Here is an 18,333-nt window from a genome sequence, read left to right on the forward strand (position 1 = left end):
TGAAGAAGCTGGATGTGGTGTGGTTACACATGGTCTGCGGTTGAGGCCGTTTGGATATAATGCCAAATGCTCTAAAACTACGGCGGCTTATGGTAGACAAATTAACATTAAATTGTCTGGAAACAGCTCCGGTGGACATTCCTGCAGTCAGCATTCCAATTGCACACTCCTTCAAAATTTGAGACATCTGTGGCATTGTGTTGTGTGACAAAACAGCACATTTTAGAGTAGCCTTTTATTGTTCCCAGCACAAGGTGCACCTGTGTAATGATCATGACTGTTTGATCAGCTTCTTGATATGCCACACCTGTCAGGTGGATGGATTATCTTGACAAATGAGAAATGATCACTAACAGGGATGTAAACACATTTGTGCACAAAATTTGAGAGAAATTATATTTTTCTGTGTATGGAACATTTCTGGGATCTTTTATTTCAGCTCATGAAACATGGGACCAACACTTTACATGTTGCATTTATATATTTGTTCAGTGCATTTCTACTACTGTACATTGTATTTTAGTTCAACTGTTTTGTACAAACAGCATATGTATTTATATACTGGATTGTTGACATAGCTCACTCTAATCGCTCTTGCACTGGCTCTATGCACACTCACTAGACTCTACCCACACACTCACACATACTACACTGGCACTCCAACACACACTACATACGCTCAAACACACACACACACATGCATATTGACGCCACACACACACACACACACTCACACACACACACACACACATACACACTTTTCACATATGCTGCAGCTACATGTTTATTATTATATCCTGATTGCCTAGTAATTTTTACCCCCAACCAACATGTGCATACAGTATTACCTCAACTACCTCCTACCCCTGCAATATCTACTTGGTAGTCATTGTATATAGCCTCTTTATTGTTATTTTCTTGTGTTATTATTTCCTTTTTTATTTAGCTTTTTTCCCCTTACTTTTTAACTCTGTGTTGTTGGGAATGGGCTCATAAGTAAGCATTTCACTGTTGTATTGGGCGGCATGTGACCAATACATTTTGATTTGGTTTGATTTCATATATCTACTGCTGTACATGTCATATATCAAGTTCATCCGGTGTAGCTATGCAGAGATTGCATTTGGATTACTGTTATAGTGCTATTTGTGTTGTTAATTGGATTGTTTCTGAAATGTCTTAATTTCTTTCTTTTTAATTTTGGGATTATATGTGTATTATTTTGTACTGCTATGTAGCCTATTACTGCATTGTTGGAGCTGCACCTGAGTTAACATCTGCAAATCTGTAATTGGGAATAATAAACGTTGATTTGGGTTTGATTTATCTTACACTTATCAGAATTAAATTAAGCTATGCACATGCCCGTACAGAGAAGATTGCCGATGTACATACTGACAAACAATAGGTTACATCTAAACCACAACATTTGTGTGTGTAACCGATGTGAAATGGCTAGTTAGTTAGCTGTGGTGCGCGCTAATAGCGTTTCAATCGGTGACGTCACTCGCTCTGAGACTTGCAGTAGGGTTTCCCCTTGCGTTGCGAGGGCCGCGGCTTTGTGGCGCGATGGGTAACGATGCTTCTTGTGTGTCTAGTTGTTGATGTGTGCAAGGGTCTCTGGTACGAGCCCAGGTTGGGGCGAAGAGATCGACGGAACCTACACTGTTACATGTGCATAAGCAAATTGTTCAGCTGGAAGTTGTTATGCAGTGTTGTAACATTACACACGAGTAAGACTAAATAGAAAAGAAAGGTTGTGATATAAGATATACTTGAATGATAAAATAGACTTTAATCTCTGCACATCTTTAAACAAATTATTTACAAACATCCCACCCAAGATTTAAAAAAAAAATGGATTGCACTTTGGATTTGTAATTGTTTGAGTCGAAAGTTCAGTCTGTAGTCTATAGTCTTTAGTAGAAATGTGCGTTGGACATCATTGGGTGGGGGTGCTGATGATAAGAAACCATCTGTTGCACCATGTACATCGCGTGGTTGGCAGCGGTGTATGATAGGTGCTGTCCACCGAAGCCGTGGTACTGAAATGGGCGTATGGGCTGGAATATCATCGGAGACTGGGCGGGAGCGAGGTACTCAGCGCGGAAGTCTTGGACTTCCCGTTTCTGTTTCATCCTCCTGTTCTGAAACCAAGTTCTCACCTAAAACACGAAACACAACATAAAAGCCATTAGAACCAAAGCAGCACTAGTATAATCGAATGAAATAGTCTTACAGCACAATGTATAATGTGCATAAATTACATTGAGTTTTGTATTCTAGTTTTACCTGAGTTTCAGAGAGGTTTAACTTCCGTGCCGTTTTGACTCTATTTCCAGCATCTGGATATTTGTGCTTGTTGAATATCTTCTCCATCTTTTCAATCTGCGACGGTGTGAACCTAGTACGCACACGTCGTTGGGCTCCGTCTCTCTCTTCCTCGCTCTCCTCTTCCACGGAGGGGCATTCCGAGGAGGCAGCCTCACTATCATACCCCGAGGAGTACTCACTGTTTTCTGAAACTGTGAAAAAATATCAGTCAATAAAATGCTCTTCAATAAAAAAAACACGATTTAAATGTGTTGCAACACCACGTTTTTACATGTAAAATGAATATAAATGTTAACGTATAGTAGCCTACTTTAACTTACGATTTGGGGAAGAGCAGCTTGACGGATGCAGAGGTGAGCTCCATCTGGATTCCAGATTTGTGGGTTTTTCAGTGGAATTCGTGAATTCGAACCTTGTGGTCTTTGGCTTTGGCTGGAGGTAGACCTTGTTATAAGAGGTTGGCGGTCGAGGCTGGACCATGCAAGGAACATGGGGTTTGAAGTGGGTTAGCATAGTATCCATAGGTTCTTCTTTCCTGATGGTGTCGTGATGGCTCTTCGCCAACCAGTCTACAGTGAAGTTATTGAATATGTTTGCTTCCATGAGCTCAGCAAACTGTCCGAGGATGGTCAGAGAATATTGTGAGATGGCCCGCCATATATAGACCTGGCCCTCTCCAAGATTTGCATTTGCAAAAGCGCGTTAACGCCTGATCGATTCCCAATGATTAGGTCCTAATGGGTCCTTATTGAAGTCTTCACATACTGTGAGTGTGTGAAAGCCTGGCGCCACCAAGTCTGTGAGAACCAGTAGTAGTGCTCACTGGGCTAAGACGTCAGTTCAAGGACTAGTTTTGATTTACATTTGGTTGAGTAGTCACTAATGTGAAATCAACTAGGAAAACAACGTTGATTCGACCAGTTTTTGCCCAGATGGGTTACATTTGTCCACCCCAGCTGAAAATATACAGAAATATCACATTGAGAGTCCACCTCTGCTTCAGAGTTCTAAGGTTATGATATGTTGAGGCAGATAGGCCTACAATGACTTGACGTTTAAATTGTAGCCTATTCCAGAACTAAGATCACACTGAAAACAGCAGACCAATTAAAACCACTTTCTAATCAAGATAACAGGCTTTGCCACACACCTACTAAAACAGAAACCTAAATATGACTGAACTTGTAACATCATGCTGCAACATGTCAGTGTCTATATCTGAACACTCTTAGGAAGAAAAAGGTGCCATCTAGAACCTAAAACGGTTCTTCGGCTGTGCCAACCTGTTGAAGAATCATTTTTGGTTCAATGTAGAACCATTTTGTTTCCAGGAAAAAAAACTTTGTGTTCCATGTAGAACCCTTTTCACAGAGGGTTCTACCTGGAAACAAAAAGGGTTCTATTTTGAACCAAATAGAGTTCTCCTATGGGGACAGCCAAATAACCCTTTTGGAACCATTTTTTCTAAGAGTGTACCTTGTGATAATTGGCCTAAACTTAATTTCCAGGCAATGACTGTCTGTAGCCTCTATTTACTTCTGATTTAGGATTGGAAGGGAATACTATTTTATTATAGTTGACCGTTCTGATATAATAATCAACATTGCCAAACTTGTATAAGCCCATTGTATGGTAGTCTGATCATCTGCATAATGCCTTTCTAAATGTCAGCCCTTTCCCCTACACTAAAATCAAATGTAAAATAAAGGCAAGTACAACACTGCTCTTATGGTTTAGTATTAACACCTATTTGATACCCCGGTGAGCACTGGCGCCACTGGCCCAACAACCAGCATTTTGCGCAGTCGGTTGAAACATTACAGATCAAAGGTATTACAGTAGCAACACCATTGTCTGCCAGTTGAAATGTAAATTGTGGAGAGCAAGCTGTAAATAAGTCGGAAAAACGGCTATAATTGCTACATTTTTGGTTATGCATACTACTAAGTAAAGTATCCCCAAATAGGCCTATCCAAAATGACATGTTCTGGAAAAAGAATGTGCCAAAAAATCAAGAAATGGAACGTTGAAGAAATTATCCAACCAGGCCAATGTTGCCGGGTGTCCTTTCTCTGTACGTGAAACCCTTCAAGTGTTTCTGCCTCTTCAGATGGAATTCCCCCAGCAGCTGTCGGACAATAACCCTAAAAGGATCGCTTAGCTATGACAGTGCAGATAAGGATATATTGAACGTCTCCTTTGTCGATGATCTGACTGTTCCTGTGATGGCTTGGGTTCTCAGCCTCCCAATTACGACCATTTATCTCGTGTGCTTTGAAGATGCGTCCTGGGCCCGTCAGATAACAATACAAGCTGTCTGGTCGTCACGGGATGCCGCCGGGGGAAGTCCCCTTCATACAGAGCATTTCCTCGCCTCTATGGTAAGGCCCTATTAATAGTCAGAGACAATTTGGAACCCCAACTATCACACATCAACACACGCGCACAGTGAGTCTGCCACTGTGATAAGCTCTCCTCTCCGATCTTCAGTGATCAGGTATATTTATATAAATGCATACAACAACATAAGTACAACACTTCTACAATACATAATTTTAATAGATTGAGTTTGCTACACATTTTGAGCATGGTAGGCCACATCCTTGTCCTTGGTTGATTATTGACATAACATCGTGAGAAAAAAAAATGTTACGTCACAAAATATGTGGAAAAATACAACAAATAGGCATAATCATACGAACATATTTAACACATTGACATCTTATTAAGTTATATTAATTGCCATTAAAATGATGTATTTAACCTATATGGTAATTAGAGTTACAAGTGCAGTAGTTACAAATGTATGCCTCCTTGCACAATGTCAAGGATTTAAAAAATTCAAAGTAAGCTACCTTGTAATCTTTGATGTTTCAGACAATTCATTTCAATTTGTTTACAAATCACACAAATGTCATCTTTGCAAGCGTGCCTATGCAGCAGTTTGTAGCGTATACTGTAGTTTCATTCCAACATGACCACAGTTCGTTTTAGAAAAACTATAGCAACTATTCAGGCATTTGTATTCATTTAGTCCAGGGATGGTCAACTTTGATGGGGGTGGGGGCCACAAATAATCTGAACTCATGAGGGGCCTCAGTGGCTTGAGCACCCACATCCATACCCACACATAGTCAGAGCTGTCTTTAGCCGTCTTCTACACGTTTTGCTATAGGGTGAAGAGAAATGTTTGCAGTTTTAATATATTTGAGTTAGAGTGAATACAAAAATCAATAGCTGGCCACTCGACTAATTTACCAATCAAATTTTTTTGGGCTGACATGGGTTAATTGAGTGACTGTCAGTGACTGAGAAAAACTCCTGATGCACAACCAATTTTTGAAATTGAACTTATCTATTCTACTATTCTAACTCTCAAGAGTAAGCAGAGACCCCGACTGAGTTCCAATATATACAGTATTCCAGGGTTTTTCTTTATTTTCGAAAATGTTCTACATTGTAGAATAATAGTGAAGACATAAACTATGAAAGAACACATGGAATCATGTAGTATCCAAAAAAGTATTAAACAAATCAAAATATATTTTATATTTAAGACTCTTCAAAGTAGCCAACCTTTGTCTTGATAACAGCTTTGCAGATTCTTGGCATTCTCTCAACCAGCTTCATGAGGTAGTCACCTGGAATGCATTCCATTTAACAAGGTGTGCCTTGTTAAAAGGTAATTTGTGGAATTTCTTTCCTTCTTAATGCGTTTGAGTCAATAAGTTGTGTTGTGACAAGTTACGGGTGGTATATAGAAGATAGCCCTATTTGGTAAAATACCAAGTCAATATTATGGAAAGAACAGCTCAAATAAGCAAAGAGAAACGGTATGAAGGTCAGTCAATCCGGAGAATTTGAAGAACTTTTAAAGTTTATTCAAGTGCAAAACTATCAAACACTATGATGAAACTTGCTCTCATGAGGACCGCCACAGGAAAGGAAGACCTAGAGTTACCTCTGCTGCAGAAGATGAGTTACCAGTCACAGAAATTGCAGCCCAAATAAATGCTTCACAGACACATCTCAAAATCAACTGTTCAGAGGAGACTGCGTTAATCAGGCCTTCATGGTTGAATTGCTGCAAAGAAACCACTACTAAAGGACACCAATAAGAAGAAGAGTCTTGCTTGGGCCAAGAAACACGAACAAAGGACATTAGACCGGTGGAAATCTGTCGTTTGGTCCGATGAGTCCAAATTTGATATTTTTGGTTCCAACCTCCGTGTCTTTGTGGGACGCAGAGTAGGTGAACGGACGATCTCTGCATGTGTGGTTCCTACTGTGAAGCATGGAGGAGGAGGTGTGATGGTGCTTTGCTGGTCACACTGTCAGTGATTTATTTAGAATTCAAGGCAAACCAGCATGGCTACCATAGCATTCTGCAGCGATATGCCATCCCATCTGGTTTGTGCTTAGTGGGACTGTCATTTGTTTTTCAACAGTACAATGACCCAACACACCTCCAGGCTGTGTAAGTGCTATTTGACCAAGAAGGAGAGTGATGCAGTGCTGCATCAGATAACCTGGGCTCCACAATCACCCAACCTCAACCCAATTGAGATGGTTTTGGTTGAGTTGGACTGCAGAGTGAAGGAAAAGCAGCCAACAAGAGCTCAGCATATGTGGGAACTCCTTCAAGACTGTTGGAAAAGAGTTCCAGGTGAAGCTGGTTGAGAGAATGCCAAGAGCGTGCAAAGCTGTCATCAAGGCAAAGGGTGGCTTCTTTGAAGAATCTAAAATATAAAATATATTTTGATTTGTTTAACACTTTTTGGATACTACATGATTCCATGTGTTATTTCATAGTTTTGATGTCTTCACTGTTATTCTACAATGTAGACAATAGTAAAAATAAAGAAAAACCTTCGAATGAGTTTGTGTGTCCAAATGTTTGACTGGTACTGTATATATATTTAGAAATTGATCCCAGGGACTACAAAAGGGCTGCGGCACGCGACCCTCCAGTTGGCCCATCCCTGATTTAGCCGTAATAGCATATTACATCATGAGTTTGATCAATTTTTAGTATCTTGAAATACTAATTATCATGTCAAGTAGCTATTGGCAATGCATTTAGATGGTGCTCCGGAGAGTTGAAAATGGTAATTACCCATCTGTGGTTATATCAAAATATCGCACTTTTCAAATCTAGTTGAGCTATAATACACGACGCTCAGTGAATTAAAAGACCTGATGTCATCTCTTTATGAAACATTATCATTATTATGTTGTCTTAGAGACTAGCAATCAAAATGGTGTACATGAGAGAGAAGTGTGATCCATATGCCTCCACCAGATGGATTTTAAAAAGTCCAATACTGTTTTCCCTCTTCTCACTCCAATATCAAAAGAAACAATTATATTTTTCAGATTACTTTGTACTCTACTTTGGAGATAATCAAGGAGTTGGAGGTGTGCAGTGGGTTGTCAGGCTATGGGGTGCAATGTGGGGGATTGAGCTGGACTGCTCACTGTATAAAATCAGAGTGAAGTCAAAATGAACCACCTTGGATGCCTTCATGTGGCTCTGTCATTGTGTTCAAATAAGACCGTCCTCATAATGTCTAATCAAAGTTATTACCAATAAATAGACACCCACCCAGTCTCTGCTACCAAAGTAACTCAGTGGGGTATGGGAGGTTTGGGGTCTGTTGAGTAGTTGTCTGACCAGGGCCTAATTTCATAAAGCATTATGAGTACTGATATAGAACCAGGTCCCCTCTGTCCATATCATCATATTCATAATGATCTGAAAGACAAATCTGATCCTAGATCAGGCAAGGCTGTAGTTCATTGGAAGGTGGCCTTCACCCTCTTTAGTGTGTCCTGGATCCTGCGGGTGTGTCGTTCAGTGGGGGTGTGGTGGAAGTTGGCCTCGTTGTCTGCAGCCAGCAGGGGGATGTCACAGCCGCTGAGGTGGGCGATGCGTAGTCTTAGGTAGGCCTGCAGCTCCAGGTCAGGAGTGAAGGAGTACACTGTCTCCTGGAACGCATGCACCTGACTCACCACCTTCGCTATGGTCCTGGAGAGTGAGGAAGGAGAGAGCGGGAGAGAGATAAAGATATAGGGGGGGGAGAAGATAGAGCGGTAAAGAAGGGAGACAAGAAAGTACATAAAATTAGGACAAAAGCAGAGGTTGAAGTTGCAGCCACCATGGAGTTGGAGGACAAGACAGAGAGAGTGAAAAGGAGAAATATGAGTTTGCTATTGTTAATCTGCGGCAGGAGCATACTCATAATTTGGCACCACGTTACTAAACACTTGCATCATATACAGTACAATAAGTGACCTGATTTCCACAATAGTGGGGGAACCTAGGGTCTGTCATAACCAGCTGTGACGCTGCCTCTCACCGTGACCCTTTATGACCCCAGCATCTGTCAACATCAATGCATCTCAGAACACCTGGCGTGCCACATCTCCCAAAATCACACACCATCCCGATACACCATCTGGCTGTGTGCTAGCTTTAGTAGAGGAACCCAAATCCTACACGACCGCCATGGAATGAGCAGCTGTGTCATTACCGTCCGCCACAACTTTCTGTGAACCCAGCATCTGGCCGCCATATTTGAGTGGGTAGAAGGACACAGGGAATCTCGTTTGGTGGCAACTTGGCCCACTTCATTACATCAAGGGAGAAAGTTAATATCAAGTTTACAACATTAAAGAATGAGTGTCAGGTTGATATCCATGTCATTGCAAAAGGCGACCAGAGTAGATTCATTAATCTCAATTGCAGATAAGTGCAAATGAATGCTATAGGCCAGTAGTTGGATGAGTGTATAGGCCTAGTGTAGGCTTTAAGATTTTCCAGACCCAGATCACAAAGCATCTCAGAGTAGGAGTGCTGATCTAGGATCAGGGTATCTCTGTCCATATAATTGACTTTGGTTCATTGAAAAGAGCTATATACACTACATGACCAAAAGTATGTGGACACTTGCTCGTTCAACATCTCATTCCAAAATCATGGGCATTAATATGGAGTTGGTCCCCCTTTGCTGCTATAACAGCCTCCACTCTTCTGGGAAGGCTTTCCACTAGATGTTGGAACATTTCTGTGGGGACTTGCTTCCATTCAGCCACAAGAGTGTTAGGGCTCCTGAGTGGCGCAGCGGTCTAAGGCACTGCATTTCAGTGCTAGAGGTGTCACTACAGACCCTGGTTCGATTCCAGGCTGTATCACAACCAGCCGCAAAATTGGCCCAGTGTCATTGTAAGTAAGGGGCGGCAGGTAAACTAGTGGTTAGAGCGTTGGACTAGTAACCGAAAGGTTGCAAGATCAGATCCCCGAGCTGACAAGGTAAACATCTGTCATTCTGCCCCTAAACAAGGCAGTTAACCCACTGTTCCTAGGCCGTCATTGAAAATAACTTTTTCTTAACTGACTTGCCTAGTTAAATAAAATTAAAAAATAAGAATTTGTTCTTAACTGACTTACCTAGTTAAATAAATCCAAAATAAATAAAAGTGAGGTTGGGCACTTATTGGGCGATAAGGGCTGGCTCGCAGTCGGCGTTCCAATTCATCCCAACAGTGTTCAATGGGGTTGAGGTCAGGCCTCTGTGCAGGCCAGTTAAGTTCTTCCACACTGATCTTGACAAACCATTTCTGTATGGATCTTGCTTTGTGCACTGGGGCATTGCATTGCTGAAACAGGAAAGGGCCTTAACCAAACGGTTGCCACAAAGTTGGAAGCTCAGAATTGTCTAGAATGTCATTGTATGCTGTAGAGTTAAGATTTCCCTTCACTGGAACTAAGGGGCCTAGCCCGAACAATGAAAAACACCCCCAGACCAATTTTTCCTCCTCCACCGAACTTTACAGTTGGCATTATGCATTGGGGCAGCTAACATTCTCCTGGCATCCGCCAAACCCAGATTTGTCTGGTGGACTGCCAGATGATGAAGCGTGATTCACCAATCCAGAGAACGTGTTCCCACCACTCCAGAGTCCAATGGCGGCGAGCTTTACACCACTCCAGCCGAAGTCTTGTGTGCGGCTGCTCGGCCATGGAAACCCATTTCATGAAGCACCCGACGAACAATTATTGTGCTGACGTTGCTTCCAGAGGCAGTTTGGAACTCGGTAGTGAGTGTTGCAACCGAGGACAGACAATTTTTACGCTCTACGCACTTCAACACTCGGTGGTCCCGTTCTGTAAGCGTGTGTAGCCTACCACTTCGCGGCTGAGCAGTTGTTGCTCCTTATACGTTTCCACTTACAGTTGACCGGGACAGCTCTAGCAGTGGAGAAATTTTACGAACTGACTGACTTGTTGTAAAGGTGGCATCCTATGACGGTGCCACATTGAACGTCACTGAGCTCATCAGTAAGGCCATTCTACTGCCAATGTTTGTACAATGGAGATTGCATGGCTGTGTGCTCGATTTAATACACCTGTCAGCAATGGATGTGGCTGAAATAGTTGAATCCACTAATTTGAAGGGGTGTCCACATACTTTGTATATATAGTGTAAGTCACATTTATTAATATTATTCATTATGATCTAAAAGGCTACATTTATCCTAGATTACCACTCCTACTCTGAGATGGTTTGTGAATATAGGCCCAGGACTTTATGAGCTGGTTTCCGCAGACTCTGAATAAGCCTAGTCCTGGACTTAAACCACGTACAATTCTCCATTCAGATCCTCCATAGAACATCCTTTTGATTCCAGGACAATCCTAATCTCTTTACAGAAAACTGGCCCTGAGATGTTGCATTACGCTCAATCACCTAAGTTTTGGCCACTTATAGGCACCGCTGGTCAGAGTGAAGGCTCCAATCTCCAGCTGCTGGATGTGCATGGCCAGGATGTGGGCAGCAGGGAGGGTGGGTCTCCTCCTCACATGATCTCCTCCCATTAGACACAGGTTATCACTCTTCAGAAAGACCTGACAAAGATGGAGGGGAAAGGTGAGAGATAAAAAAAGAAGGATAGAAAGAGAAAGAGGGGGAGAGATGACTTACTCTTCCCTTGATTTATAACATCTTGAAGTTTTCATGAAAAAACAAGATATGAAGTTTGGCAAATTACTTTTCCTCATCTTTGCAGTCGGCATATGTGTTCTTTGAGAATATATCGCATCAAGTCTACAGTTGAAGTCTGTTTACATACACCTTAGCCAAGTACATTTAAACTCAGTTTTTCACAATTCCTGACATTCAATCCAAGTAAAAGTCCAGTCTTAGGTCAGTTAGGTTCACCACTTTATTTTAAGAATGTGAAATGTCAGAATAATAGTTGAGAGAATTATTTATTTCAGCTTTTATTTCTTTCAACACATTCCCAGTGGGTCAGAAGTTTACATACACTCAATTAGCATTTGGTAGCATTGCCTTTAAATTGTTAAACTTGGGTCACACGTTTCAGGTAGCCTTCCACAAGCTTCCCACAATAAGTTGGGTGAATTTTGGCCCATTCCTCCTGACAGAGCTGGTGTAACTGAGTCAGGTTTGTAGACCTCCTTGCTCGCACACACTTTTTCAGTTCTGCCCACACATTTTCTATAGGATTGAGGTCAGGGCTTTGTGATTGCCACTCCAATACCTTGACTTTGTTGTCCTTAAGCCATTTTGCCACAACTTTGGAAGTATGCTTGGGGTCATTGTCCATTTGGAAGACCCATTTGCGACCAAGCTTTAACTTCCTGACAGATGTCTTGAGATGTTGCTTCAATATATCCACATAATTGACCATCTATTTTGTGAAGTGCACCAGTCCCTCCTGCAACAAAGCACCCTCACAACATGATGCTGCCACCCCCGTGCTTCACGGTTGGGATGGTGTTCTTCGGCTTGCAAGCGTCCCCCTTTTTCGTCCAAACATAACGATGGTCATTATGGCCAAACAGTTCATTTTGTTTCATCAGACCAGAGGACATTTCTCCAAAAAGTACGATCTTTGTCCCCATGTGCAGTTGCAAACCGTAGTCTTTTTTATGGCGATTTTGGAGCATTGGCTTCTTCCTTCCTGAGCGGCCTTTCAGGTTATGTTGATATAGGACTAATTTTACTGTGGATATAGATACTTTTGTACATGTTTCCTCCAGCATCTTCACAAGGTCCTTTGCTATTGTTCTGGGATTGATTTGCACTTTTCACACCAAAATACATTCATCTCTAGGAGACAGAACGCATCTCCTTCCTGAGCGGTATGACGGCTGTGTGGTCCCATGGTGTTTATACTTGTGTACTATTGTTTGTACAGATGAACGTGATAACTTCAGGTGTTTGGAAATTGCTCCCAATGATGAACCAGACTTGTGGAGGTCTACAATGTTTTTTTCTGAGGTCTTGGCTGATTTCTTTTGATTTTCCCATGATGTCAAGCAAAGAGACACTGAGTTTGAAGGTAGGCCTTGAAATACATCCACAGGTACACCTCCAATTGACTGAAACGATGTCAATTAGCCTCTCAGATTCTTCTAAAGCAATGACATCATTTTCTGGAATTTTCCAAGCTGATTAAAGGCACAGTCAACTTAGTGTATGTAAACCTCTGACCCACTAGAATTGTGATACAGTGAGATATAAGTGAAATAATCTCTGTAAACAATTGTTGGAAAAATTACTTGTGTCGTGCACAAAGTAGATGTCCTAACCGACTTGCCAAAACTATAGTTTGTTAACAAGAAATTTGTGGAGTGGTTGAAAAACGAGTTTTAATGACTCCAACCTAAGTGTATGTAAACTTCTGACTTCAACTGAATATAGCCTCCAGCCGTTCTCAAAAGAGAATACGGTGTGATGTCTGGTAGCATAATAAAAAAAAGCATTTAACAAAATGCTGGCCAGCTGTGAGTGTGTCACAGAATTTCACACACAGATGTGCTGCTTGAAGGTGTTTTTCTTTTGGCATATTTGCCTGAAGCCCCACACGTGTCTCTGGTACAGCAGAAGGCACTCACACACACACACGCCTTACCTGCACGGCTCGCAGCTCCTCTAGGACCTCACACACCTTGGTAGACAGATGTTTCCAAGCCTATCGGCAAGAGAGGAGGTGTTTAATTTAGCAAGAACTAATACATCTGTCTCACGCTTACGGAAGCTTTACTCCCATTAAGAGTTTTTTTGTATCACTTTGGTGCAACTTTCACAAGCACCTGGTATATTTTCACAGCTCTTAGTACACAACTCAAAACAGATCATCAAAAATTCAGTTGTTTCACAACTCTAAGCACATTTTTAACCCTTGTGTGGTGTTCATGTTTTTGTTATTCATCCAATGTTTGCGGGTCTGATGGACCCACAACATTATTGGGTTTTTAAAACAATACAGCCATAACCATTTATGTAAAAATACCAAACGTGCTTTTGCGTGGATTCCGCGAGTTCTAGCTGGTTGTACTACAGACACCTGTCGTCGTCCTGGGAAAGACTCATTGTTATCTTTTCGTAAAACAACTGGTTGCAGTAAAGAGCCAAACTGGATACTAAGGAGATCCTGAGGGAAATCGACGAGTACCAACAGCTTTATGTTATGGAGGAACAACCTATTCCATCATGGAAAGATCCGACTACCTCACTAAATAACTTTAACCCGACAAAAAAATGAAAAACAGATTAATCTACAAACACGGACGATTTACTTACCGGTGAAGTAGAGGCTAGTGCTCTGGCTGGAATACACGCAACACTGGAAAAGTTGTGTGAGGAGGTAGCAGGGCTGAGGGGGAGTTTGGAGTTTAGCCAGAGTGAAATTCTCACGCTCCAAGGAGAGAACAAGGCACTCACAGCCAAGGTTAAAATCCACGATTCCAACATGGATTGTCTACTCAGGGAAAACAGGGTGATGAAGGAGTTGCTACTAGACATACAAAGTCGTAGCATGGGTGAAAATCTATTTTTTTCTAGGATTCCTGAGGACGCATCCAATAATCCAGAGGATTCATGAGAATTCATGCAATCTGCCTTGAAACTGTAAACAAGGTGGCTTTCCACTGAGTACACAGACTTGGAGCTCAGAGCGACAAGACCAAGGGTCCCCAACTGATCATCGCAAAATTTGAACACTACCAACAAAAGGAGCTGATCAAAAGCAGGGGAACGGAGCTAAAAGGGACCAAATTCGGTCTCAATGACCAATTTCCAAGGGAGTTAAACGAACGTCGTAAGAGACTGTATCCGCTACAGAGGCAACAGAGGGAGAAGGGTAAGCATGCCTTTCTCATTGTGGACAAACTCTTTATAGATGGACAGCTATTCCGAGACAGCTCCATAACATCATGGCTGTACTAAATTCTACAGGGACTTCAGGTTAAGAAAGTATGGGAACTGTAAAAATATCTGAACACTATGAAGTGGATATGAACACACGTACTCAATTACATGCTCGCTCACACATACGGATTTATACATACACACACACCTAATCTCGCTCTCTTCTCTCACTCTCTCTCCTTCTCTTCTCTCCCTCTATTGTCGAGAACTGTTTTATAATTGAATATGTTTCTTGTTTTTCTCTCTTTTTTATGTATTTGTCTACAAGTAATATATGTTTACAACAAGCAAGGGGAAGATATCAGAATAGGGGCATTGGGGAATAATAACATATTGTACGGGATACATTTGTACTGTAGTGAAGCCGTCTCTAAAGTAATGCAAGGCCTCTTTCATGATCATGTGAAACGTCAATTGCTATGGAAATGCTGGGATGTGTTTTTTCAATAATGTAATTATGATGCAACTTTGACGGTGATACGATATGGATACAACTATCATCATGAATATTAAGCCTATACGCACTACATGTTACACACATAGACACTCAACCATGCAAATTGGCAGAGTTATTATTTATTTGAACAGCACACATTATAGTCATACTCTTATACAGACATCGTACAAACTCTCACTAAATCACATCCAGTATCATACACATCAACCTACTCAGATTTACAACACACATAATACCTTGTCTCAATTTGCTAACATCTGTGGCACTGGCTCACAAGCAAATAGGCAAGGGAATAAAACAAATATTGCTAGGACCTATTTCTTGAATTCTAAATATCTGACATTTGAAAGCTCAAAATTTGACCGTCATAATACCTCTGATGGCAATAACTTTACAAGCACTAATTATGGTCAATTTAGACTAACAATAGTATCTAGTTATGGTAAGGGGTGAAATAAGTATAGCCAGTTATAATTGTAAGGTTATATAACCTTTAGAAGGTTATAGAAAAAGAAGATCAGTCTTTTCGTGGCTAAAAGAAAAGGAATATAACATATACTGTATACAGGAAACTCACTCTACATCCTTAGATGAAGTTGCGTGGAAAAAGGAATGGGGTGGTGAAATAATTTTCTGTCATGGACAAAAGAACTCAAAAAGTATGATGATATTAATTAACAAAAAATTGATCTGAATGTGCAAATAGTCAGGAATGATTCGCAAAGGAAGGTGGATCTTTTTGAATATGAAAGTGGATGAAAAAGAGATTTGGCTCATTAATCTATATGGTCCAAATCAGGATGATCCATACTTCTTCAAAAATATTTACACCAATTTATTAAACTTACAGGTAACAAATGATTAAATCATTATGGGAGGAGACTATAACACAGTGTTAAAGAAATCACAAATATTATGGACACATTAGAAATAGTGGATATTTGGAGACTAAAAAACCCCGACCTAGTGAGATATACATGGAGGAGACTTAATCAAGCTAGTCGTCTTGACTACTTTCTTGTCTCTTTCTCTCTTGCATCAAAGGTTAAAAAAGTTTTAATAGGAGACAGAATGCGATCGGATCATCATCTAATTGTCCTTCACATAACTCTTATAGAATTTCCACATGGACGGGGATATTGGAAATTTAATCGAAGATTACTGGAGAACAATTTATTTTTAACAAAGACAAAATAATTTCTAACTGAATTTTTCCAGTATAATATACAGTTGAAGTCGGAAGTTTACATACACCTTAGCCAAATACATTTAAACGCAGTTTTTCACAATTCTTGACATTTAATCATAGTAAAAATTCCCTGTCTTAGGTCAGTTAGGATCACCACTTTATTTTAAGAATGTGAAATGTCATAATAATAGTAGAGAAAATTATTTATTTCAGATTTTATTTCTTTCATCACATTCCCAGTGGGTCAGAAGTTTACATACACTCAATTAGTATTTGGTAGCATTGCCTTTAAATTGTTTAACTTGGGTCAAATGTTTCAGGTAGCCTTCCACAAGCTGGTGTAACTGAGTCAGGTTTGTAGGCCTACTTCCTCGCGAAAACCCTTTTTCAGTTCTGCCCACACATTTTCTATAGGATTGATGTCAGGGCTTTGTGATGGCCACTCCAATACCTTGACTTTGTTGTCCTTAAGCCATTTTGCCACAACTTTGGAAGTATGCTTGGAGTCATTGTCCATTTGGAAGACCCATTTGCGAACAAGATTTAACTTCCTGACTGATGTCTTGAGATGTTGCTTCAATATATCCACATTTTCCATCCTCATGATGCCATCTATTTTGTGAAGTGCACCAGTCCCTCCTGGAGCAAAGCACCCCCACAACATGATGCTGCCACCCCCATGCTTCACGGTTGGGATGGTGTTCTTCAGCTTGCAAGCTTCCCCCTTTTTCCTCCAAACATAATGATGGTCATTATGGCCAAACAGTTCTATTTTTGTTTTGTCAGACTAGAGGACATTTCTCCAAAAAGTACAATCTTTGTCCCCATGTGCAGTTAGTTGCAAACCGTAGTCTGGCTTTTTTTATGTTGGTGTTGGAGCAGTGGCTTCTTCCTTCCTGAGCGGCCTTTCAGGTTATGTTGATATAGGACTCGTTTTACTGTGGATATACAGTGGGGGGAAAAAAGTATTTGATCCCCTGCTGATTTTGTATGTTTGCCCACTTACAAAGAAATGATCAGTCTATAATTTGAATGGTAGGTTTATTTGAACAGTGAGAGACAGAATAACAACAAAAAAATCCAGAAAAACGCATGTCAAAAATGTTATACAATTATTTTTATTTTAATGAGGGAAATAAGTATTTGGCCCCTCTGCAAAACATGACGTAGTACTTGGTGGCAAAACCCTTGGTGGCAAAACCCTTGTTGGCAATCACAGAGGTCAGACGTTTCTTGTAGTTGGCCACCAGGTTTACACACATCTCAGGAGGGATTTTGTCCCACTCCTCATTGCAGATCTTCTCCAAGTCATTAAGGTTTCGAGGCTGACGTTTGGCAACTCGAACCTTTAGCTCCCTCCACAGATTTTCTATGGGATTAAGGTCTGGAGACTGGCTAGGCCACTCCAGGACCTTAATGTGCTTCTTCTTGAGCCACTCCTTTGTTGCCTTGGCCGTGTGTTTTGGGTCATTGTCATGCTGGAATACCCATCCACGACCCATTTTCAATGCCCTGGCTGAGGGAATGAGGTTCTCACCCAAGATTTGACGGTACATGGCCCCGTCCATCGTCCCTTTGATGCGGTGAAGTTGTTCTGTCCCCTTAGCAGAAAAACACCCCCAAAGCAAAATGTTTCCACCTCCATCTTTCACGGTGGAGATGGTGTTCTTGGGGTCATAGGCAGCATTCCTCCTCCTCCAAATACGGCGAGTTGAGTTGATGCCAAAGAGCTCCATTTTGGTCTCATCTGACCACAACACTTTCACCAGTTGTCCTCTGAATCATTCAGATGTTTATTGGCAAACTTCAGACGGGTATGTATATGTATTCTTGAGCAGGGGGACCTTGCGGGCGCTGCCGTTTTCAATTGTTTTCTTGGTGACTATGGTCCCAGCTGCCTTTAGATCGTTGACAAGACCCTCCCGTGTAGTTCTGGGCTGATTCCTCACCGTTCTCATGATCATTGCAACTCCACGAGGTGAGATCTTGCATGGAGCCCCAGGCCGAGGGATATTGACAGTTCTTTTGTGTTTCTTCCATTTGCGAATAATCGCACCAAATGTTGTCACCTTCTCACCAAGCTGCTTGGCGATGGTTTTGTTGCCAATTCCAGC

At 41.3% G+C, this 18,333-nt stretch overlaps 2 protein-coding genes across 2 annotated transcripts in view; both read right to left on the reverse strand.

The window, feature by feature from the left end:
- Window positions 1-1,772: 1,772 nt before the first annotated feature.
- LOC106605339 (homeobox protein vent1) lies at window positions 1,773-3,076 on the reverse strand. The gene is made up of 3 exons (XM_014200847.2): window positions 2,655-3,076; window positions 2,293-2,525; window positions 1,773-2,165 (listed from the first exon to the last, which is right to left on the reverse strand). Exons 1-3 carry the CDS (start codon window positions 2,935-2,937, stop codon window positions 1,920-1,922), a joined length of 762 nt encoding a protein of 253 aa, XP_014056322.1. The 5' UTR covers window positions 2,938-3,076; the 3' UTR covers window positions 1,773-1,919.
- A 4,034-nt stretch (window positions 3,077-7,110) lies between these two features.
- Window positions 7,111-18,333, reverse strand: part of LOC106604928 (kinase non-catalytic C-lobe domain-containing protein 1) — a 79,751-nt gene continuing 68,528 nt past the window's right edge. The window contains exons 28-30 of the mRNA XM_014200072.2: window positions 13,276-13,335; window positions 11,085-11,242; window positions 7,111-8,362 (exon numbers count right to left, since the gene is read on the reverse strand). Coding sequence (XP_014055547.2) covers window positions 8,131-8,362; window positions 11,085-11,242; window positions 13,276-13,335 — 450 coding nt within the window. The 3' untranslated portion in view covers window positions 7,111-8,130. The remainder of the gene's footprint in view (window positions 8,363-11,084; window positions 11,243-13,275; window positions 13,336-18,333) is intronic.

Source organism: Salmo salar, chromosome ssa01 (assembly GCF_905237065.1).
Source record: "Salmo salar chromosome ssa01, Ssal_v3.1, whole genome shotgun sequence".
NCBI lineage: Eukaryota > Metazoa > Chordata > Actinopteri > Salmoniformes > Salmonidae > Salmo > Salmo salar.